The 24,672-nt window shown below is 40.6% G+C and overlaps 1 protein-coding gene across 1 annotated transcript in view; it reads left to right on the forward strand.

Annotated features, from left to right (window-relative positions):
• The first annotated feature begins 15,511 nt into the window (after positions 1-15,511).
• The window catches only part of SLC35F1 (solute carrier family 35 member F1), a 430,621-nt gene continuing 421,460 nt past the window's right edge, over positions 15,512-24,672 (forward strand). Inside the window, exon 1 of the mRNA XM_077162752.1 lies at positions 15,512-15,687. Within this exon, the coding sequence (XP_077018867.1) occupies positions 15,512-15,687 (176 nt within the window). The remainder of the gene's footprint in view (positions 15,688-24,672) is intronic.

Genomic DNA, 24,672 nt, shown 5'->3' on the forward strand with positions numbered 1-24,672 from the left:
GGCAAACACTGACAACACTAAAGGGAGAAATAGATACCTCTACCACAATAGGTGGAGATTTCAATTTCCCATTCTCATCAATGGATAGAAACATCTAGGAAGAGGATCAATAAAGAAACAGATAGTTTGAACTGTACAATAAATGAACTAAACTAAACAGACAGTTATAAAACATTATACTCCACAACAGCAGGATACACATTTTTCTCAAAGTGCTCATGTATCATTCTCAAGGGCAGACCATATGCTGGGTCACAAGGCAAGTCTCAATAAATTTAAAAAGATTGAAATCACACAAAACACTTTCTCAGATCATAAAGGATTGAAGTTGGAAATCAATAATAGGCAGAGGGCCAGAAAATTAACAAATATATGGAGGCTAAACAATGCACTCTTAAACAACCAGTGGATCAAGGAAGAAATTGCAAGAGAAATCAGTAAATATCTTGAGATGAATGAAAATGAAAACACAACATATCAAAATTTATGGGATGCAGCAAAGGCAGTGCTAAGAGGGAAATTTATTGTCTTAAATACCTATATCAAAAAAGAAGAAAGAGGAGAATTCAAGGCATCAACTGTTCACTTGGAAGAACTAGAGAAAGAATAGCAAACTAACCCCAAAGCAAGCAAAATGAAAGAAATAATGAAGATTAGAGTAGAAATAAATGATATTGAGAATATGAAAACAATTGAGAAAATCAACAAAACCAGAAGTTGGTTCTTTGAGAAAATCAACAAAATTGATGGACCCTTAGCAAGGTTGACAAAAAGAAAAAGAGAGAGTATGCAAATAAATAAAATCAGAAATGGAAGAGGAGACATAACTACTGACCCTGCAGAAATAAAGGAGGTAATGAGAGGATACTATGAACAACTATATGCTAATAACTAGACAACATAGATGAAATCAACAACTTCCTAGAAAGGCAGAAACAACCAACATTGACTGGAAAAGAAATAGACAACCTCAACAAACCAATCACAAGTAAAGAGATTGAATCAGTTATCAACAACCTCCCCCAAAAAGAAAAGTCCAGGAACAGATAGCTGCACATGTGAATTCTACCAAGCATTTAAGAAAGAATTAGTACAATCCTGATCAAACTTCAAAAGAATTGAAGAGGAGGGAAGGCTATGTAACTCATTCTATGGCTATGAAGCCAACATCACCCTCATACCAAAGACAAAAATATTACAAGAGAAGAAAATCACAGACCAATTTCTCTAATGAATATAGATGCAAAAATCCTCAACGAAATTGTTGCAAATCGAATCCAGCAATTCATTAAAAGAATTATAAAACATGTCTGAGGGGATTTATTCCAGGCATGCAAAGATGGTTCAACATAAGAAAATCAATTAATGTAATACACCATATCAACCAATCAAAGCAGAAAAACCACATGATCATCTCAATTGATGCAGAAAAGGCATTTGACAAAATTTAACATCCTTTCCTGATGAAAACACTTCAAAGGATAGGAATAGAAGGGAAATTCCTCAAAATGATAAAGGGAATACATGAAAAACCCACAGTTAACATTATCATCAATGGGGAAAGACTGAAAGCTATCCCCCTAAGATAAAGAACAAGACAAGGATGTCCACTGTCACCATTGTTATTCACATTGTGTAGAAGTTCTAGCCAGAGAAATTAAATAAGAAAAAGAAATACAAAGTTTCCAAATTAGAAAGGAAGAAGTAAAACTCCACTATTTTCAGATGATATGATACTATATGTCAAAACCCTCAAAAATCCACAAGAAAGCTACTAGAGCTAATAAATCATATAGCAAAGTGACACTTTGCCATATCAACACCCAAAAATCAGTAATGTTTCTATACACTAGTAATGAGCAATCTGAGGAGGCAATCAAGAAAAAAAATTCCACTTATAATTGCAACCAAGAGAATAAAATATTTAGGAATGAATTTAGCTAAGGATGCAAAAGACCTACATACAGAAAACTACAAGAAATTGCTAAAAGAAATCACAGAAGACCTAAATAAATGGAAGGGCAAACTGTGTTCATGGATTGGAAAACTAAATATAATTAAGATGTCAATTCTACTAAATTGATTAATAGATTCAATGCAATACCAACTAAAATCAAAAAACTTACTTTGTAGAAATAGAAAAAACAATAACCAAATTTTTTTGGAAGGACAGGGTACCCAGAATACCTAAAAATATCTTGAGAAAGAAAAATGAAGTGGGAAGTCTCACATTAGCTGACTTTAAGGCATATTATGAAGCTACAGTGGTCAAAACAGCATGGTACTGGCATCAAGATAGATATACTGACCAATGGAATTGAATAGAGTGTTAAGATACAGACCCTCTCATCTGTGGACAACTGATCTTTGATAAGGTGGTCAAGCCAGCTCACCTGGGATGGGGCAGCTTCTTCAATAAATGTTGCTTAGAGAATGGGCTATCCATATTCAAAAGATAAGAGAGGATCCATATCTCATATTTTGTAGAAAAATTAACTCAAAATGGATCAAAGACTTAAACATTAGAGCTAAGACCATAAAACTTATAGAAGAAAATGTAGGGAAGTATCTTATAAAACTTGTAATAGGTGGTGGTTTTCTAGATTTTATACCCAAAGCACAAGCATTGAAGAAGAAATAGATAAATGGGAACTCCTCAAAATTAGACCCTTTTGTGCATCAAAGAAGCTTGTGAAGAAAGGAAAAAGGCAGCCTACGCAATGGGAGACAATATTTGGAAAACACATATCAGATAAGGGTTTAGTATCCAGAATATATTAAGAGATTCTTCAACTCATTAACAAAAAGAAAAACAATCCAATTTGAAAATGGGCAAAAGCCATAAACAGACATTTCTCAGAAGAAATGCAAATGGCTAAAAAGTACATGAAAAAAATACTCAGCTTCACTGGCTATTAGGGAAATGCAAATCAAAACCACAATAACATATCATCTCACATCCACTAGAATGGCCATTATCAAAAACACAGAAAACAATAAGTGCTGGAGAGGATGTGGAGAAGGAGAAACACTTATCCACTGTTGTTGGGAATGTAAAATGGCACAACCATTGTAGAAAGCAGTTTGGCAGTTTCTCAGGAAGCTAACTATAGAATTGTCATATGATCTCACTGCTAGGTATCTATTCAGAGGACATGAGGTCAAGGACACAAGTAGACATTTGCACACCTATGTTTATAGCAGCATTATTACATTTGCCAAAAGATGGAAACAGCCCAAATGCCCATCAACCGAAGAGTGGCTAAACAAGCTGTGGTATATACATGTAATGGAATATTACACAGCTGTATGACAGAATAAAGTCATGAAGCATGTAACAACATGGATGGATCTTGAACACATTATGCTGCGTGAAATTAGCCAGAAACAAAAGGACAAATACTGCATGGTCTCATTGATATGAATTAACATTAATGAGTGAACTTGGAGAATTTCAGTTAATAACACATGTTATCAGGAGATAGAAATAGGTGATTGGTACCGAGGGAATACAGATTGTGCAACAGGACCGATTGTAAAAATTCAGAAATGGATGGCACAGTACTACCTGATTGTAGCACAATAATGTAAGTGTGTTGAATGAAGCTGAATGTGAGAATGATAGAGGGGGTCACATATGAAACCAGAAGGAAAGATTGACAATAAAGCCTGAGATGGTGTAATTTAGGAATGCTTAGAGTGTACAATGATGGTAATTAAATGTACAAATTAAATGTTTTTGCATAAGGAAGAACAAAGTAATGTTAGTATTGCAGGTTATTGAAAATAGATGGTCATCCATATTTTAAAACTTCAACTTCTGTGTGAGACTAAATGTAGAAATGTTTATTTGGTGCAAAAATTTATATTTTGACTAGTGCATTTCCTAATTTAACTCATATGGTCGGTTTAATTGAACACTATAAATGAATGGAAACTTGAATAGGGCATGAGATTTTGTTGTTTGTCCAGGTTAATGTGGTACCCTGATAAATCCCAGAGAGATTTGAACAGTGAATAAAGAAGCATTTGCAAAGTTCCCATGTGGGAATGGGGAGAAAGGGGGAAATATTCAACTTCCCCATTTGGAGAATTCCTCATATTCTTGCAAGAAGTGGGGACAACCAAATCAATAGGCTGAGCTCTCAATCTTGGGCTTTGCTCCTATGAAACTTATTCCTGCAAAGGATAGCTAAGCCACTTAAAATTAGGCCTAAAAGTCACCCCCAGAAAATCTCTTTTGTTGCTCAGATGTGGCCTCTCTCTAAGTTGACATGGCAAGCAAACTCACTGTCCTCCCCCTCTACATGGGACATGACTCCCAGGGGTATAAACCTCCCTGGCAACATGGGACAGAAATCCTGGGATGAGCTGAGACTCAGCATCAAGGGATTGAGAAAACCCTCTTGACCAAAAGAGGGAAGAGAGAAATAAGACAAAACACAGTGTCTTATGTGGTTGAGAGATTTCAAACAGAGTTGAGAGGTTATCCTGGATGTTAATTCTTATATATTATATAGATATCCCCTCTTTAGTTTATGGTGTATTAGAGTCTGCTAGAGGAAAGTACCTGAAACTGTAGAGCTGTGTTCCAGCAGTCATGTTTCTTGAACCTGATTATATAATGTTATAGCTTTTACAATGTGACTGTGTGGTTGTGAAAACCTTGCATCTAACGCAACTTTTATCTATGGTATGGACAGATGAGTGAAAAATATGGATAAAAAATAAGCAAATAATAGAACAAAAGCTAAAATAAATCAAGTAGATTGAAATATTAGTGATCAATGAGAGGGACAGATAAGGGGTATGGTATGTATGATTTCTTTCTTTTTCTGGAGAGATGCAAACGTTCAAAACAATGATCATGGTAATGAATACACAACTATGTGATGATATTGTGAACCATTGATTATATACCATGTATAGAATGTTTGTATGTCAAGAATGTTTGTATGTTTGTTAAGGTTTATAATAAAAATATTTAAAAAAGAAAAGAATGGAAATTATTACTAGATAGGTAAACTAATTACCTTTTAAGTGTTTAAGAATTCAATGTTGAAAGATATCTAAAATGGGATAATTTATTCCCATTGATTTCAAACTTTATGGGCAATAACATTGAAGCAAATGATTGCATAACTCTAAAGGGAAAAGGAAAATCTAATAAGCCTACCTGAATGAATAAACTCAACTATGTTTAACTTTTGATTTGTAAAATGAAAAAAAAAATCTTGCTATCTTTCTACCTTTCCTTCCTTGCCGTTACAGTTTGATAACTAAGAGATTATGGCTCATTGTTATTAACATTCTGTCATTTCATGTCCACTTAAGAAAAGAAAGTGTTACTGGATTGCCGCTAAATTCACCTGTTGGGAAATTGAAGGTTTATCAATGAAAATATAGACATCTTTAGAAAATGGAAGAAAAATTAGCAAATTAATGAATAATGTGGATTTACTATGACAGCTATTTGGTAGCTTTCATAAGAAACTGTTCCTGCTCTTGGTATCAACTTCTTTTCCCCCTTAGCTGCAACCTCCTCAGGAAGATACCATGAAGACACTGTAACTTAATGAAGGAAAAAATGCCTTATCTTTCTTTTCAAAAAATGTATTTCTGCCCTCCTCCTACACTTGAATCATAGGAAAAAGGTGGAGCCATTTTATGAGACAAATGTCTAGGTTACACTTGCTCTGTTTTTCCTTTCTTTTTCAAAAAAAGTTCATTTTCTCAAAGTTATACCTGCATGTGGTTTGAGAGTCAAACAATTCCACAAGGTTTGTTAAACAAAACAGCAGTGCTCTTTCTCCCTTACTACCATTTGCCATTCACCAGAGGTAACCATTTTCAACCTTCCAAGTAGATTCCTTGGTGTTAACCTCTGTAGCTCTAAATATATGCTTCTATTGCTACTTCTCAATTTTTTTTCACATTTATATACTGTTTATTTATTTCTCACTATGGAAGCTGTGGAATTAACTTTCTTTTGTCCTGTCCCCAAACATAAACACCACCTCCTCTCATTAGTCAAATATCATTGTGCATTCTTTTAGGTCAAAATTCAGTGTCCTCATTTTTATGACTCTGTAAGCATTATTTATAGCTGAGGTAGTCAATAAACTATCATTAATTTTCTTCTCCTACATGAACAACTCTTGGTTATCCATGGCGTTAATAATTAGTTTTTTCTGAAATTTTGTATTTTACTCAAATTTAACAGCTAATTCGTTGACAGTTGTCTAAATTTATTCTGAAGAAGTTAAGATGCATCAGGTAATTTTTATCAATCTAATCCTTGAAAATAACTCTTCCAGCATCTTCAGACATTTCTAATGTAGAAGTTTTTTCCTAAATACTTGCCCATAGTTTTAGCCCTGGGATCTCCAGTCATCATCCCAGAAATTTTCTTTGCCTCTAACCTGTGTTGGAGCTCCCTGTTCTTATCTCTCCTTTTTCATTTACTGTTTGGTGAACTATGCCAACAAGTGGCTTCCTGATAAAAGGTGCTTAGGAAATAAATATTTTGTGATCTTGCATGTCTGAAAATATATTTCTCCTTCCCACACAGTGGATTGCTAGTTTGGGTATAAAATTGTAGAATGAAAATAATTTTCCTTCTGAATTTCTACTTTCTAAGCTCCATTATTGTTATTAAGAAGATCAAAGCCATTCTGGTTTCTTTTTTCCTCTTTGGAATTTTGAAGAATATTCTGTCCCCAAATTGTTGAACTTTTATCACTATGCACTTGGTTTAGTCTAATTTATTCTATTGTGTTGGACTGCTTCAGACTGTCATATCATATTTTTTCAGTTCCTAAAACTTATTTAATTATTTCTTCCCTTTCTATTTATTTGTTCTTTCCTTATGGAACCCCTATTTTTAAAATATTGGATGATCTTGACCGACTATCTGAATGTCTTATCAATTTTCTCTCTTTTTTTAAATGCTATCTTGGAGATTTTGTCATTTTTATCTTCAAAACCATCTGTTGAATTCATTTCTCCTTTACACATTTTAAGTTCTAAGTGTTCTCTGGATTTTCATTTGTTTGTATCACTCTGTTCCAATTAGAAATTTCCAATGTTATCTATCTGAGAATATAAATGATGTTTTTTAAAGTTTATTGAGGCATACAATAAAATTTATCCATATCAAGTGGTGATATTAAGTGACTTTTAGTAAATTAGACCAATTTCACAATCTTTAATGTAAATAAATTTTGGAGTATTTTCATTTTCCCACTTCACACTCACTAGAATGGGTATAATAAAAAAGACAAGATAATAACAAATGTTGACAAGATAAGGAGAACAGGAACACTCATAAATTGCTTGTGGGAATGTAAAATGGTTGTCATTTTGGAAAACAATCTGGCAAGTTCTTAAAAAAGTTAAAGATAAATTTTAGATATGACCCCACTCCTAGGTATTTCTGCAAGAGAAATGAAAATATATCTATACAAAGAGTTGCGCATAAATATTTATAGAATTATTATTCATAACAGCCCCCAAATCAGAAACAATCTAAGTATCAATCAACTGGTAAATAGAGAGGCAAAATATGGTATGTCCATGCATTAAAATATTCAATAATAAAAATGATGTATGATCCATTTTAAGTTAATTTTTGTGTGTGGTGTGTGGCAAGGTCTTAAGATCATCTAAGATCATCTTTTTGTATGCAGATAACCAATTGTCCCAGCACTGTTTGTTGAAAAGATGTCTTTCCTTAATGAATTGTCTGGGCAATCTATTAAACTGACTATAAATATAAGGATTTATTTCTGGAGGTTTTTTTTTTTTTTGGCATGGGCAGGGACCGAGAATTGAACCTGGGTCTCTGGCATGGCAGGTGAGAACTTTGCCACTGTGCCACTGTGCCACCATTGCCCGCCCTGGACTTTTTTTTGCACTGTCTTGATAACTGTAGTATTGTAGTAAGTTCTGAAAATGTGAGGTGAAAGTCCTCCAACTTTGTTCTTATTTTGAAAAATTGCTTTCACTATTCTAGGTATTTTGAATTTGGGGATCAGTTAGTCAGTTTCTGCAAAATAAGTCTGATAAGATTTTGATAGGAATTGAATCTGTAGATCAATTTTGGAAGTATTGTTATCTTAACAATATTAAGTCCATGTAATGGACGTTGTTCTAGTTTGCTAGCTGCTGGAATGCAATCTACCAGAAATGGTATAGTTTTTAAAAAGGGGAATTTAACAATTTGCAAGTTAACAGTTTTTAGGCTGTGGAAATGTCCCAATTAAAGTAAGTCCATAGAAATGTCCAGTCTAAGGCATCCAAGGAAAGATAACCTTGATTCAAGAAGGATGATAAAGTTCAGGCTTCCTCTCTCAAGTGGAAACGCACATGGTGAACATGATTAGGGTTTCTCTCTCAAGTGGAAGGGCACATGGCAAACACAACATCATTTGCTAGCTTCCTCTCCAGCTCCCTGAGAGGCATTTTCTTTATTCATCTCCAAAAGTTGCTGGCTGGTGGACCCTCTGCTTTGTGGTGCTGTAGCATTCTCTGTTACCCTTCTCTGCTGTCTCTGAATCTCCTGGCTTTTTCTCTTGTAGTTCTCTAGCTTTTTCCAAAGTGCTTCTTCTTTTAAAGGATTCCAGTAAAACCAATCACGACCCACCTGGAATGAGTGGAGACATGTCTCCACATATCAAGTTTAATACCCACACCGATTGAGTCACATCTCCATGGAGATAAGCTAATTTAAGTTTCCAACATACAGTACCAAATAGGGATTAGAAGAAATGGCTGCCTTTACAAAATGGGATTAGGATTAAAACATGACTTTTCTAGGATACATACATCCTTTCAAACTGGCACAGATGTCTTTTCATTTCTTTAGATTTTCTTTAATTTATTTCAAACACATTTTGAATTTTCAGTGTATAAAGCTTACGTTTCTTTCATTCAATTTATTCCTAAATACTTTATTTTTTCAATTAGAGTAGTTGTAGGTTTACACAGAAACCATGCAAAAAGCACAGGGTGCCCATATTTCACCCTCCACAGTTTTCCCTATTATTAACACTTTGTATTAGTGTGGTACCTTTTTACAATTGATGAAACACTATTATTATAATTATATTATTAACTATAATCCATAGTTTGCAGTAGGGTTCACTCTATTTTGTTGTTCAGTTCTAGTCTGGTAACCTAAAATTAATCATTTTAGCCACTTTAAAGTATATAATTCAGTAGCATTATATATATATATATATATTCACTTTTTGATGCTCCTGTAAATAAAATTGCTTCTTTTAAAAATATTTTCTTCCAATTCTCCTGGCTATTACATAGAAACAACTGACTTCTGTATTTTGATCTTGTATCCTGTGATCTAATTGTATTTGTTTATTGACTTTAATAGATTTTTTTCAATGGATTCCTCAGGATCTTCTGCATACAGGGCCATATCATCTGTGAATAGATTAAATTTGCTTCTTGCTTTCCTATCTGAATCCTTTTTCTTTTTCTTGATGATTTGACTTGCTAGAACCTCCAATACGTTGAATCAAGTGGCAAGAGTGGGTATTCTCGCCTAGTATTTGACCACAGTGGTGGAAGGAGGGAAGGGGAAAGGCAAGGGCTATTCAGTCTTTCAACTTAAAATATACTTTTTTGCCATAAACTTTTTAAAATGCAATTTTATTGAGATATATCCACACAGCACAGAAACCATCCAAAGTATACAATCACTCACCATAGGCTTTTTGTGGCTGTTCTCTCAGATTGAGGAAAATTCCCTTCTAATGCAAGTCTGTTGAAGTTTTTATTATGAGTGGGTGTTGGACTTTGTCAAATGTTTATATGTTTTTGTCCTTTATTCTATTAGTTTGGTGTATAATATTAATTGATATTCAGATGTTAAATCAACATTGCATTCCTGGAATGAATCCTACTTGATCATAGTCTATAATCCTTTTTATATGTAGTCAGATTTGGTTTGCTAAAATTTTGTTGAAGGTTAGCAACATCAAGTCAATAATAGAGCTTATTCCAGTTTCCACTACGCAGTGAGAAGTCAGTGAATAAATTCAATGTGAGGCACTACGATTTTACCTCCAAATTTGCTTCAGCATTTTTGTGAATGACACTGTTAGAGGGAGAGTTTATTGAAGTCATTGCTTAAAAATGATCGCCAGGGTTTATATGAGAGTCTTTCTTCCCTCTTCACAGGTAATTGATTGCATTGAAGTAGGAAAAGTTTCTGAGGTACTCTCACATTTCCGTGGTACATCCAGCGATTTTTTCTTTTTCTTTTTTTTTTTGATAATGTCTTGGGATATTGAAATTCTCTTGACTCATTTAAAGGAAACTGATGCTACTGAATTAATGCCCTTACTGAATATGGAAAGCTCTCTGTTGAAGATTTTCTATGCTTTTGAAAAATGGAACATATTGCAAATAGTACTCGGAAATTTAAAATCTATCAACATGTATTCTGCCCGGGGCTCAGAGGCTTTGAGGCTGTATCAGCTGCCGGCGCAACAGCGGCTGGTGGGAGGGAGTTTTGGGTGTGGGTGAAGACCCTGCGGGGACTCCCGCGTTCAGGTCCCAGGGCCGGTTGAGCTGGGAGGTGGAATCTGCCCGCAACCCGCTGCATCCTGTCGGGTCCCGGCACTTTCCATCTCTCCCCTAGTGGCACCTCCCGGGTTCCCGCGGCTGCCCAGGGCTCGCCGGGCCCGGGATCACGAGCGTGGGCTTCGTTGGCGCGGGCCAGTGGGCTGTGAGCCGCTTCCCGGCCGCCGGCATTCTGTCGGCTCACGAGATAATTGCCAGTTCCCCGGAGTTGGAAATTTATTGTCTCACCATACTGGAAACTAGAAGTCTAAAATCAAGGTGTTGGTAGGGCCATGCTCCCTTCAGGGCTCTTAGGGAGGAAACCCTTCCTTGTCTCTTCCAGCTGGGTGGACCCAGACATTTCCTTGGCTTGTAGAAGCAGCAGTCCAGTCTCTACCTCAGTTGTCCCATGGCCTTCTCCCCTGTGTGTCTGGGTGTCTTGGTCTCGTCCTCTTATAAAGATACCAGTCATATTGCATTAAGGACCCATCCTAATCCAGTTTGACCGGATCTTAACTAATTACATCTGCAATGAGCCTATTTCCAAATAAGGTCACATTCAGAGGAGCTGGCAGTTAGGACTTCAACGTATCATTTTGGGGGACACTATTCAACCCCATAACAGTTTGCATTTAACTCTTGCTCTGTAGGTGCTGCTAAGTGTTGTTGTTTTAATAAAGTTTTATTTTTTAATCTGAAAAAAAATGCAGTCTGGCTCTGCAAAGTTAGTTACAAAATTAGCAGGAAAGGTCATTTATAAACTATAAGCAGAATTCTCAATTCCCCCCAAAGGAATGTTTGGAAAATAGAAAACAAAAAATACATATATAAATAAACAGAAAAGATATGTAAAATGTATGAAAATTCTTTGAGGCCTGTGTCTACTGTGTTTCCCTGCTTTGTGCATATCTTTTATATCACTAATGCCATCTGCAGACATTTCTTTATTGATGAGGTATGCTCACTGAAGTATTGCACTTTGATCTCCTAATTCTTTTATCCATTTCTTGGAGGTAAATTTAAAAACCTGCCCATTTTACTCTTCTTTTCTTCTCCCATCCACAAATTTCCCACAAGCTTTGTTTTCTTCTCTCCTGTGTGAATTCAATTATGTGAACCAACACTCTACCATACATTTCATAGTGCATGTTAAGTAGTTTCAGTGAAACTTAGGAGAAAAAGAAAAAGATTAAGAGAATGAGACAAGGAAAGCATAGGGGCCACTGGGCATTTGCAGCAGCCCAAGCAATTCTAGGCAACTGTACAACAATTTGGAAAGGATCATCAGTCACTTTTGGAGCATGACTCTGAAGCATTTATTCAGTACAATACACAGGTGCAGTCTATGCTAAGTGACTCTGAGGTCTGAAACCCAAGCCAAACTCCGTTCTTCCCTACATAAGTGGAAATGTCTGCAAAATGAACAACATTAAAGTAAATGTAGCTGAGAGCCAACTCCTGCTTTCTAAGGGAATTCAGCAGAATCTTCTTGTGTCTTAAGAGGAACTCTGGTGATGCAAACGATGAGAACTCTTTGCGGAGTGCAAGTTGTACAAAGCATTGTGCCACTAACCACCACAGGCCAGGGAGAGGTAAACTGGAACCCATATACCACCCCTAAAAAACTACATAAAGATTTCTGACCTGTTACTTTCACTCCCTTTCCTTTTTTTCAGGCATGGGGCAGGGATTTGGAGGCCAATGAGATGAGCAAGATGGTTGTAGTGGGAAAAGGAGAAACAGACCTTCCCCACATCTTGTCTTTGTTGAATTTTGTGTCAGCACACCGACCGCTGCAGTTTTGACACTTGTTATCTCTCATCTGCTGTTCAGCTACTTCTCAGGAGATAAACATGGAGCACAGAATCTGGGGGGTGGGAAGGATAAGAAGGGATCTGATGGAATAATAAAAACATAACCTTGAGACTGCTTTGAAGCCTTTTGTGACCACCAGGATTGATTTTTTAAAAAAAATTTTTTTTTTTTTTTTTTATCTCTCCTCTCTTCCTCTCTCATCTTCGTTCTCTCTTGGCCTGATTCAATGGAGACTTAGATCATTTGGATTCGGGTAGTCTCTCTAGAGAAATGACCAGGCGCAAATGCAGACATTGAACTGCAGGCACAGTACAGAGTTGTGACGCCAAAAACATTAAAAGGGAAGCAAGCCAAATGTGAAGGAAGAGGGCACTGAAGCAACCAGTCATTCAAGGCAGACACCTGAAATTACTATGAATGCTGTTTTAATAGAGAGACTCTTACATCGATTTGCTGCCAGGTTCCCCTGAAGTGCATTTTATTCATGTCTTCTACATTTGGTGGGTACCCCGGGGGCAAATTCATTGTGAACTATTGGCATTTTAATGCCCACGGGGTTACAAGCCTTGGTCCTGTTTGTAGCAATTTTTCACAGTGTTCTGGCAACTTTGAGGTAGCAAAACATTAGAACATAAGGTTTTAAAGAACGAATGGGGCAATGTATTAATTATAAAAGCGAAAATGTTCAAATTTGGACTAATTCTTGTAGAAAAAGACCTCAGGGCTATTTTAAGTAGTAACCAGGTGTGCTAGTCTGAAAGGATTATGCACCCTAGAAAAGCCATTTTTAATACTGATCCAATCTATGGGAGCAACATTTCTTTAATCCCTATTCAACACTATATGTTGGTAACTTGATGAGATTATCTTCACAGATATGTGACTCCCTCAATTGTAGGTATTAACTGTTGATTGAGGGAGATGTGACTACACCCATTCCAGGTGGGTCTTGATTAGCTTAGTGGAATCCTTTAAAAAAGGAAACATTTTGGAGAGAGTCACCAGAAGCAGCAGATCCACTAGAGATGAGACAGCCCACATAGCCAGATACCCTTGGAGATGAAGAAGGAAAACGTCCCTGGAGGAGCTTCATGAAACTAGAAGCCTGGAGAGAAAGCTAACAGATGTACCCAGGGTCACCATATACATTTCCAGTTGAAAGAGAAACCCTGAACTTCATCAGCTTTTCTTGAGTGAAGGTAACCTTTTGACGTTGCCTTAATTTGGACATTTTTACAGACTTGCTTTAATTGGGACATTTTCATGGCCTTAGCACTGTATACTAGCAACTTAATAAATTCCCCCTTTTCAAAACCATTCCGTTTCTGGTATACTGCATTCTGGCAGCTAGCAAACTAGAACACCAGGTTTTACATAAACTAAAATCAAGATTAAAGAGATTTTCTGGAGATGTAGTTTGTCAGGTTTCTGATGATTTAAGCAAAGTACACAAGAAATCCCTATATTGTAGAAGGGGATGGGAACTTACCTCTGAACTGAACAGTGCAGCTCATCTTCTTTTTATCCTCCCCACCTTTGACCATATGTGGTCTATACCCCCCTTTCCTTGGCAAATCCTGTCAGAATTATTCTCATTTGCTCGTTTCCAGTCCATTTGGATTCTGTGGCTGTATTTGCATGCCTTTGTGTAAACAAAGTTACCTATGAAAAGATACTCAGGATAAATAATTCTGTATATTGTTGAAATGGAACAATAAGACTGCACATCAAGATCTCTATCCAGGCTCAGCAGGTAGAATTCTCGCCTGCCATGCCAGAGACCCAGGTTCGTTTCCGGTGCCTGCCCATGCCAAAAAAAAAAAAAAAAGATCCCTATCCAGGCAATCTACAGAAAGGAAAATGGGAAAAAAATATGTCTCCTCAGAGTCCATTATTAATTGAGATCTGGATCAACAGATACAGGAGGTGCCTGGGAGAGAGTCAGTTTCCTTTGGTAGAAAAATCATCTGGTTCAGGTCTAAAACGTTAAATAAGGATTTCCTTCCAGTCATAAGCGTCACTGAAGGAGACGTCAACTTCTGCTGGGGGATTCACCTCACTGAACTCTTACAACATTCTTGGGAGAAAAATGAGAGTAGCCTCATTGTACATTGGAGAAAGTGTCTCAGGATTTAAGCAAATTGCTTAGAGTCATTCTGCTAGTAAATTCCAGAGGCGCGATTGGAACTCAAATCTGCCTTCCTTCCTTTCACATACTACGTTTCCCTGAACAGAGACATTTTGAATTGGTCTGGTATGCTTTACCCAGTTCCCAGAATCAGTTCTTTGTGAGAAGCTGCTGCTCGTTCCATTTCCTTAAAGCCCTTTACGGTGCGAGTAGGTGTAACAATTAGGATACTCGAATTTGTGCCGGTGCTGCTGGATCCTGCGGCGCTCCCACAGGGACCAGGAATCCCCTCCGGACAACGCGGAAGGAGGACCTATCCTCACCCCTACCCGAAAAATCAGAATCACCCAAACCCAGTCGGAGGGCCTCTTGTGAACTGGGGAGAAGAGGGTCCGGGCAGTAGGGGCCTCGGGAGCGCCCTCTGGCGAGAGCAGAGCGCACGGCCCCCGCCCTCCCCCGCCCCCCGCCCCCCGCCGCCGCCGCGGCGCCCCCGCCCGGCGCTCCGGGTTCCCTCTCGGTCTCTCACTCCGTGAGACACAGACGGCAGCTTTCCGAGCGAGCCGGGCACGGGCTGAGGCGCCGCCAGCACCACTGCCGCCGCTCGTCCGAGAAGACCTGGGCGCGGGCAGAGAAGGAGCCCCATCCGCCCTCCTCGCGGGCGCTCCTCCAGCCTCCCCGCCGCCCGGCGCCCCCGCCCCACTCCCTCCGCGACCACTTCGCGGGGCGTGCCAGGACTCGGGGGACGCCGCTCGAGAAGAGCCAGGGCGGCAGGCGGCAGCGGCGGCCCCGGAGCCGGGGCGCGCACCCTGGGGCTGGAGAGGAGCGGGGGGCGGGCTGGGCGGCGGCGGCAGTAGTCGCGGGCGCCTCGCTGTCTTCTCGGGCCGCGGCCGCCGGCCGGGTCCTCCGCGCGTTCCCGGGCCCGGAGCCGGCGCACGATGCGCCCGGTCGCCTTCTGATCGCCGCCGCGCCGCCGCCTCCGCCGCGATGATCCCCCCCGAGCCGCAGCCGCAGCAGCTGCAGCCCCCGCCGCCGCCTGCCCCGCCGAACCATGTGGTGACCACCATCGAGAACCTGCCGGCTGAGGGCAGCGGCAGCGGCGGGAGCCTGTCCGCCCCCTCCCGGGCTGGCGTGCGCCAGAGGCTCCGCAAAGTGCTGAACAGGTGAGTGGCGGCGGCGCGCCGGGCGAGGGCGCGGGGGCCCGGGCTGCGGGCGCGGGCCGGGCTCTCCTCAACTCCCCGGCGGCCCGGGAGGCCCTTCGGGACGCGGAGCGGCGCGGGGAGAAGCAGGAGAGCCGGCGGCGCCGCGCCCCTCGCTGACGGAGAGCGCGCGGGGATCCCGGCTGTCCGCGGTAGCTTTGTCCCGGCGCCGGGAGCCCCGAAGCGCCTGGGCTGCCCGCAGGTCCGAGGCAGGAGTTCGGGGGGAGGCGGGTCCTGAGGACGCGGCAGTCCTGTGTGGTGTCCGCACTCACGCCCGCTCACACGCGGGTCGCCTCACTTCCCCTGGCCGCCGGCACCCTAGCTTTGCGCCCCGGGGTCGGAGGAGAGACCGCTGGGGCGGAGGCGGCGGAGGCGATGGCGTGGAAGTGGCCGGCCTCGCGCTGCCTCCCGTGGGGCCCCGGGCGCTGCGACCACCTTGCGGGCGGGAGGCGGACGCGCTTCTCCGGTCTATTGCTGGGTCGCCGCTCCTACTCCGGCCGGCTGGGGGCAGGGAAAGGGAGGCTAGAGGCCTGGACCAGACCCAGGCAAAGTGCAAAAACGGTCCGGGAAGGGTGCGAGAAGGAGGCGCCGCGTTATTCCAGAGCGGGTTGAAACCGCAGGAGGCGAACGCGGATCACCGGGCTTCCAGTGCTGGAATCTACGCAGTGGATCGATCAAGGGCAGGGGCATTTTAGGGTGAGGACCCGGGTTACCGTGAAGATGGGGCTCCCCTGGTGCCCGTGACTCGACTGAGATGTGCAAGAGACTTCCACTTAAGTAACTTGAAATGATTGAAGAGCTGCCACTTTTTTTTTTTTTTAAAGAAAGATCACACAATAGATTTTCTGTTTTTTTTTTTTTTCGGGTGCGTGTGTGCTTTTCGGTGCATCTGTAGGGTAACACTTCCTGTCGTTCTGTTGATACAGGTCTCTGTGTTGCATGGTCTTGGGAAGCCCAGATTCTCTTAAGAATTCATATGAAGTTGCCTGGTGCTCATGCTCTAGTGGGAGCACAAAATATGTCCAGAAATAGAGACTTGGAAAATATTCTCATTTTGGGGTTAGTTATATCAAAACCCAAACCATTCAAGACTCTCCTGTGAAGACAATGTATAGTAACTTACTTGTAGGTGCTTCTGTGTGTTTCCATTTATTATCAAGCAAGAAGAAATTCATTTTGAAGTGAGACATGAGTTTAGAAAATCAAGCCTTTCCTTTCTTTTGATTTGCAGCCCAGAACAACACCTTCCAAAAATATTGCATTTAAAAGGTAATGAGCAGGAAAAATCAAGAAGTTGTTGGCTCAGTATATAGCATGTGGGTTTCCTATTCTTTATGATTACCTGTGTTTTTTTTTAAAGCTTAAATACCTTGACATTGGCTCTCTACATTTTTAAGCAGAACATATTTTTAATTATTAATTTCTCTCATCAAACTAGAAAACTCTTATGCAATAGTTCATTTATCGTTACCTAGTTGTAAGTTATTATGGACTCTGTGCAGGTTATACCTTGACATGTAATGAATCTTGAGAGTCCAGAATAACAGAATAACTGATCTGGGAGTGAGGGGTCTTGGGCTGTCACCGTTTCCCTGCCACTAACTAGCCATGTGTTTGGCCCGTCATTTCCTTAGGTCTACATTTCTTCACTTGGAAAATGTGGGTTATGATACTTGCCTTACCTTTCTTGCAATGGTTTTGAGAATTCAAAAAGTAATACTGAATAACACACCTGGGAAAGCATAAAACTCCGCCCAAATTCATTTATCCAACTCATTTTTGTTGCCTGTGGTGGTTGTGGGTCTGTGTCAGCAATATAGGCAAATAAAGTGAAATCATGGTATGTCATGGGTAGAACTCGGTGTTTTACTAAGCCTTCTTTGACCAGTGATCTGAATCGTGCGTTTCTTAATTTATAAGGAGAAATTTAGGCTGAAAAGTTAATGACATTTGCTCACAGGCACATCTATGAATGGAATCCTGGGTATAACTTTCAGATTTAAAGTCACTTGTCTTCCAAAGTTTTTCAGAATTTTAATATAATATTTTTTTATTGGATAAATTACTTTTCCTTTCTTTAAATAAGAAAATATTTCTTTTGAGAAACAACATATATTAGTAAGAAGAGAGTGGAAATCAGAATACATTAAAGATTCTCAGTGGAATACTTTCCTTGGCGTACTGATTGGCTTGGTTTCTGTGCCAGAATTGTCAATAGGAGATTGCACTAGTAGGGTCTACTGAGTGTCAGGGCTCTGAGTAAAAGAAGAGTTATGTGGGAGAGTGGAACTTCAAAGGTGCTGTGACAGTGCTTAGGTGTTCCCCTCTGGGAGTCAGTAAAAGTTACATGGCAGCCCACTGGGGTCTAATCATAAGCGGCTTTGCTCGTTTACTAAAAACTTAAGATCTGCTCACGTTTTCCATCTTTTTCGCCTCCCCCCCTTTTTTTCCCACCTCCTCCTTCCTTAATACATCTATTTCTTCACCTGCTTTGCCCTACCCACTTGGCTTCTTGGCTGTCATTTCTTTTCATCTGTCCCTGATATGAAGCAACTTAGCTACTAGCAGAAACTGGTTGCAAATCCCAAAGCTAGAGCCAATATGGAAAATATCCCTCCAACCTCTGGCATGCAGAGATATGTTTAGCAGCATTCTGCTGCTGTGAGCTGGCTTGGGGAATCTCTCCAAGGATTGAATGGGGCCATTGCCTCAGTCAGCTTCTCTGTACCCCATTGGGCCAAAGGGATGGGGCTGAGAGACTGAAGATGGTACAGTGAGATGAGGAATGCTAGACTATGCAACTCAAGCTTTGTCAGCTACCTCCTTTGCTCACAGTCTATCACACCAGCTACCTGTCAACCTGGGTAGCTATCTATACATGTGCTATCTATATCCTGTCTACTGAGGAATAAAGAGAGAAGTGCTGATTAATAATTAACTTAAATACTTGCTGTCAAGGAGCTTAGAATAAAAATGCAGTTATCTTAATAAACTCTGCCTTACATATCCCACATCATGTTATTTCCTTTGCATAACTCCATGTCCTTTCCCCTTACATTAAAGGCTTGTAGAGTTGGGTTTTTTGTACATGAGACTTGGGCCATCTCACTGATTGACTGACTACTCACTTTCTGTAAAGCAATTAGATATGGATATAATAGTATCCAAGACTTTGGTAAGAGAGAAAGTGCTAGATAACTTTCTAAACCAATTAATGGGGCATTTGACATCCTTCCCCGCATCCTATCCCAAGTTAGTTTGGAAATGGGCAGTAAGACATTCAGGATGATTTAAATGCCAGGGTATTTGTTATTTCTTTAATTTACAAAGATTTGGAATAATTCATTGGTTCAAGCAAGGAGAAACTTATGGCAAACTTTTCTTCATTTGTTCCTTAGTGTGGAATAATATTTATTACTGTGTCACAGGCAAGCAAGATATGATAAAAATAAAATACTTCAAGGACAAACTGTTGATGCTCTCTCTTAGAAACTGCTGATATTGGTAGATTTCTTAGAAACATATGGGTCTAGACACTAATCTATATAGTAAAGTGTCTGAAGATTTCCTCCTCTAAAGTGATCATTTAAGGAAATGTTTTGGTAGAACATTTGGTAGAAAGAGTGGTAGTTTGTTTTGGGTTTTTGCATGTGTGTCCTTTATTTACCTTTTTTCCTCTTGAATATTATTTTTAATTCTTAAAAAATAACCTTGCAAATCTAGTTTTGATCCACTTTCTTCCTAATAAGAAACACACTGACTTGTCTCAAGTTTTAAAGGGGTTTCTCTCTTTTTGTGTCTTTTGTAGTGGATGTGTTTAGACATTAGAATGGAAGGACTAGTGAGCCTGTGTTATCCATTCATTTGATCTGAAACTAACTGATTTCCAATCTACATTTAGATTTTTTAAAAAAATTCTAAACTAAGGAGCACTAAGGAATATGCACGGGAGAGCCTGTGTAAAATCAGTGTCCAAGTGGGAAAGTTACCACGTAAGATGGGACAAAATGTATATATAGCCTTTCCTGAGACATTAGATAAAATGGATGGTACATGGAGAACCAAAAGAATAGTTGCCAGTGAACAGAATTATGCCTAAATTAGATATTCCATCCTGTTGATGTAGGCAACTTATAATTTAGATTATCCTTTCTGATCAAGTGAGAAGACTTTTATTTAGAAATTGATAGTGAGACTTTTCCTGAGGCTACTTCTCCTAACAGGTGTCAAAATTAAAAGGGGGAGATGAGCTAGTAATGAGGATAATTGATACAAAATATTCCAGTTGAACCTGGGTGATGTGATTAAAAGCAAACCTTTCTAAGATCAGTAGTAAATAATGACTGAAGGATGCATTTATTTTTACTTAAAGGAAAAAATATATAAAAATAAAAATAAAAGGACATCTAATATGTTTCTCTTTATGACTAATGCTTTGAGAAGTAATTGTTCACATTAAAGGACTATTTGGTTTAGCTTGGATAAAGATGATGCATTTACAAAAAATGAACATGCAATAAAATAGATATGTCTTCATGTAACTTTTTTTGACCTTTTACTATTCTCAAGGTCCTTCAGTGCCTCAGGACCGTCATAATACATGCCTGTTTTCACTGTACTTGGCTGTAGATGTAAATGGTATAGGAAAGTTAAGTTACTTAATGCAAGAGCTCATTTATTATTTAGTTGCCATTTCTCATAAAAGTAGAGTGCAGAATGTAGAAGAAACACCCCCAGGTTTTAGTGTTGCTCTCTTATTCATTTGAGTTCAGGGCGATGATCATTCCCTGTAATGCATCCTTCAGTCATTATTTACTACTGATCTTAGAAAGGTTTGCTTTTAATCATATCACCCAGACCTGGATGGGGTCTGATAATGAAAAGCCTTAGATGTTCGAATTAAGAGTTAGATTTTGTTCTGTGGATTATTATCATTTCAGGTTACTGAGTATGATAGGAAATAGTATGATAGGAAATATGCCTGAAGATGATTTGCTTGGTAGAATTTATAGGGTAGTTACAGTGAGGAGGGACTGAAGTTTGGGGAATCAGTTAGGAGGCTATTACAGTTATAAAGCCACTGCCTAACTGGGATGGAGGCAACCAAAATAGAGAGGAAAATGCTGTGATAGGAACAGAATCAGGGCCAGGGCCAGGAAGAGAAAGATTATGTTATATTATATTTGGGAAAGCACCTAGTTGCACCTCAGACATAGTGGGTGTTCAGTATTTGTTTGTTCAAAATCTATTTAGAAGCTGCTATAGGAAAGAGGTCTGTTTACCATGGCAGAGAGGGGTAGGAGTGCTGCATAAGCTACTATGGTGGCCTGCAGGCAGAAGCCAGGTATTTGAGAGTGTGATCTGCCGACCTGTGCAGGTCCTTCGCTGTGAAAGCAGGCCGTGGTGTGAACAGAAGCAGACAGTAAGCATTTAGAAATGTCCAGAGACGTTTAACAGAATATTGTGTATCTTTTGTCCTAATATTAAAAAATTGGGCCTTGTATTTTTGTAAGTTTTTGCTTTTTCTCATTTCATTTTTCTCTAGTAATTGGATTTTTATTGTGTTTTTCAAAAATATTACTGGCTATGAATTGAAAAGTAACTGATCATTTACCACAGATAGTTTGATAAGTAGTGGTTCCCCCAGTGTTCAGTTGAGAACAACAGTTAATTTGGATTTTGGCCATGCATCTAATTGGGATTTAAGGCTGATTCGTGAATTAGGCTGGTGCCATTGATGGCTCTGGAAATCTGTAAATTCCAAGCTGCTGGCGTGGAGGCAGCACAGTAAGTTTGACAATAGCTATATTAAATGTCAAGGTCTCAACAAAATAGCCTGGAGTTTGGCTGGGGCTGCCACCTTAAAAGAATATCCTGGCATGTTAGGCAGGGAAACTGTTTAGACCTGAGAAAGGATACAGGACAGCAGCCTGGATCTGTGGAATGGGCGTAAGTGGGATGAATAGAGAGTGCAGATAAGGAAAGCAAATGCTGGGTCTGAGTGACAGAAAGGTGAGTCAACACTATTTGGGAGCCCAGGATGAGGTCCAGACCACTGGTTAGATTTTACCCAAAGCCCTGGGAAGCAGAGATTAGTAGTCATTCAGCAAGTACTTATTGAGTCAGCTGAGAGGCACAATCTAGACACTGAGAGTACTGCAGAAATGGAGCCCATATTCTAGTAGGGAAAGTGATAAACAAATGTATATGAAAGATGCTCAATATTAGTAAATACCAGGCAGAGAATTAAAGTGGAGATGATGCAACAGAGAGGTAGTGGATGGGACTTCAATTCGAGTGGTCAGAGAGGCCTCTCTCTGGTGATATTGAAGCTAGGTTTGGAAGGTCCAAAAGGAACTGGTCACCTGGGGGCAAGGCGGTAGGGCATTCTAGGCAGAGATACTAAGATGAGGTAAGTAGGGCATAATGAACCAAAGGAAAGGGAGGTTAGGACTCAAGGAGCAGGAGAGAGTGGTAGGGGAGGAGGTCAGAGAGCTGGAGGCAGGCACCAGGTTTATGAGGCCCCCAGCAGGCAGGGAGAAGAGCCTTGGTTTTGTTGTAAGTGTGATGAGAAGCAACTGGAAGGTTTTAAGCAGAGGAATATTCTGGCTAAGGGTTTGAGTGCTTTTGGAGACTGGATTGTGGGAGAGGCGGGTGGCTGCTGGAGAAAGGAGGTGTTGAAGGCTTGGATTGAAGGGTGGTAGTGGAGGGGGAGAGAAATGGTTGCGTGTGGAAATGGTTTGCATTGGGAGGTGGGATCCATGGGACTGGATGAGTGATTTGATGAGGAAGAGGAATAAAGAAACATTCTTGGGTTTTCTGAGCTTGAGCAGTTGGGCGGATGACAGTGGTATGTACTAAGGTGGAAAAGACTGGGAGAAGAACACATTTTAAGTAGAAAGTTGAGAGTTTCCTTCTGGCAGGTTTAGTTAGTGGAAAGGTCAGATAGCTGGAGAATGGGAGAATGCTGAGGGTGTGGTGAGCACAGGCTCAGAGGAGTGAAATGGAAGGACAGCTGGCTGGAATGCTTTCAGGAGGGAATGTGAGTTGAGGAGTGAGAGCTTGACTTTTGAAACGTTTTGCCCTAAAGAGGAAAAGAATAAAGGAAAATCTTACGATAGAAGAGACAGTACAGCAGTTCTCTGTGCTGATGGGAATGACATGGTACAGAGGGAGCAATGCATATGCAACAAAGAGTGGGGTCAAAGGAGGGAAGTCTTTGAGAAGGCTACAGATGGTGGGATTCATAGCACAGGGGGGAGGTTTGACCTTGAGGAGAAGCCAGGACCTGTCTGTAGTACAAGAGGGAAGGCAGAGAATGTAGGTACAAAAAAGGTGATTTGGCAGATTTGGTGGTGGAATTAAAAGGAAGTTACCCTTGGGTCTCTACCTCAGCGAGCTCTGAGGCAAGGTTATCCACTGAGAAAGGAGGTGCTAGGTGTTGGGGAAAGGGTGTAGGACACTTGTAGAGAGAGAAGTGGGAAATCATTTTGAAGAGTATGAAAGAAAACATACGAAAGAGGATAGCAGGATTGTGCTTAGTTGGCGTTCGTGGGGGTGGGAGTGGGAGTACTTGATGGGCAGAAAGAAGCTGTTGTTATTTAGGGTTTGCCTTGGAAAGGGTTAACTCAGAACCAGATTGGACCCCTGAGGCTAGCAAGAACTTCAGGGGATTCAGCTCTGAAGGGGGCTGTTCAGAAGCCTGGAAAGTAAGCAGGCATTCGGAGGCAGCTCAGTAGGACTCAGTAGAGCTGATTATATTTGTAAATGGGGTGTGAGAAGGAAAGAGAATTAAAGGTCACTTTAATTTTGTGTCTGGCAACTTTAGGATGTGATGTGTTCTCTGTCTCAACAAGTTTACTCAACTTTTGAGGGCCTAAATTTCCTCATTTGTAAAGAGGCTAAAATAATCCCAACCCTCCATTTCCTGAAGGATTTTTGGTTTTCTCAAATGGAATATCTGGGAGGGGGTTATGGAAACTGTCAAGCACCAGGTAATCATTATCCTGGTCACAACATTAAAAAGGAGAGCCTGGGTTTCTGTGCCTCTGCACTGCCTTGGCCTGTGGTAGATGTCAACCTGCCTTCTTGGTGGGTGGGAGACTTCCCTGCAAAGTCACTGCTTTAGCAACATTGTTTTTCTCACTGCCTCCTTAGAGTCTGAATTGAAACAGAAATACACTGATCTGTTAATAAAGACTCAAGTCTATTTACTTTCTGTGTTCTTTTTTTTTTTTTAGCTAGATATATTTAACTGTATTTGTTGCGCTGTATGTGTGATTTTAAAGAAAGCCTCTTCTTGGGAAGACTCATTTGGCAGGAGGCATATGCTCTGCTTTCTAATTGTGCCCTCCAGAGTGACCGGCCTTCCATGGTACCTGAGGTTCCTAAAGGAGGGTTTGACAGGCTGCGGGAAAGGGTTAGTGCCTCTTGAACTGGGGAGGTTTCAGAAGGAGCAGGGATCTAAAAGACTCCTTAGAGGCCGGCAGTGGACGGACAGAGTGTCTCAGAGGGAAGGGACAGAGCAGCTTTAATGTGCTAATGAGGGAAGCCCAGATGCCTGTGGGATCAGAGGAGTCCTTTGTGACTGTGCTCGCAGTGATGGCTGGAGTCTCTGTCCGAGCTCTCTGGGTCCCTGAAACACTGCACTCTCAGAGAGGACCTTTTCCTCCACAGACAGCCTTACAGACTGCTCAGAGCGCTGACGGGCAGCGCAGGGGACTCGGAAAACCCCAGTGGGTGGGGTGACTGCTTGAAGAGAAGGGGCCTGTGTGGGGGGGTGTTATGTGTGGGTGGGGAAGAGGGAGGATGAGAAGAGGAGATCTGTTCCGGAGGCAGAGAGGATGTTGCAGCTTCACAAAATTAACTATCTTCTCCCTAATACCACCGAACTTGGAGAGTGGCATTCAAGCCAGTCCAAAAGGAGGTAATCAGTCCCCGAAAACAGTG

This window comes from Tamandua tetradactyla, chromosome 5, assembly GCF_023851605.1.
Source record: "Tamandua tetradactyla isolate mTamTet1 chromosome 5, mTamTet1.pri, whole genome shotgun sequence".
Lineage (NCBI taxonomy): Eukaryota > Metazoa > Chordata > Mammalia > Pilosa > Myrmecophagidae > Tamandua > Tamandua tetradactyla.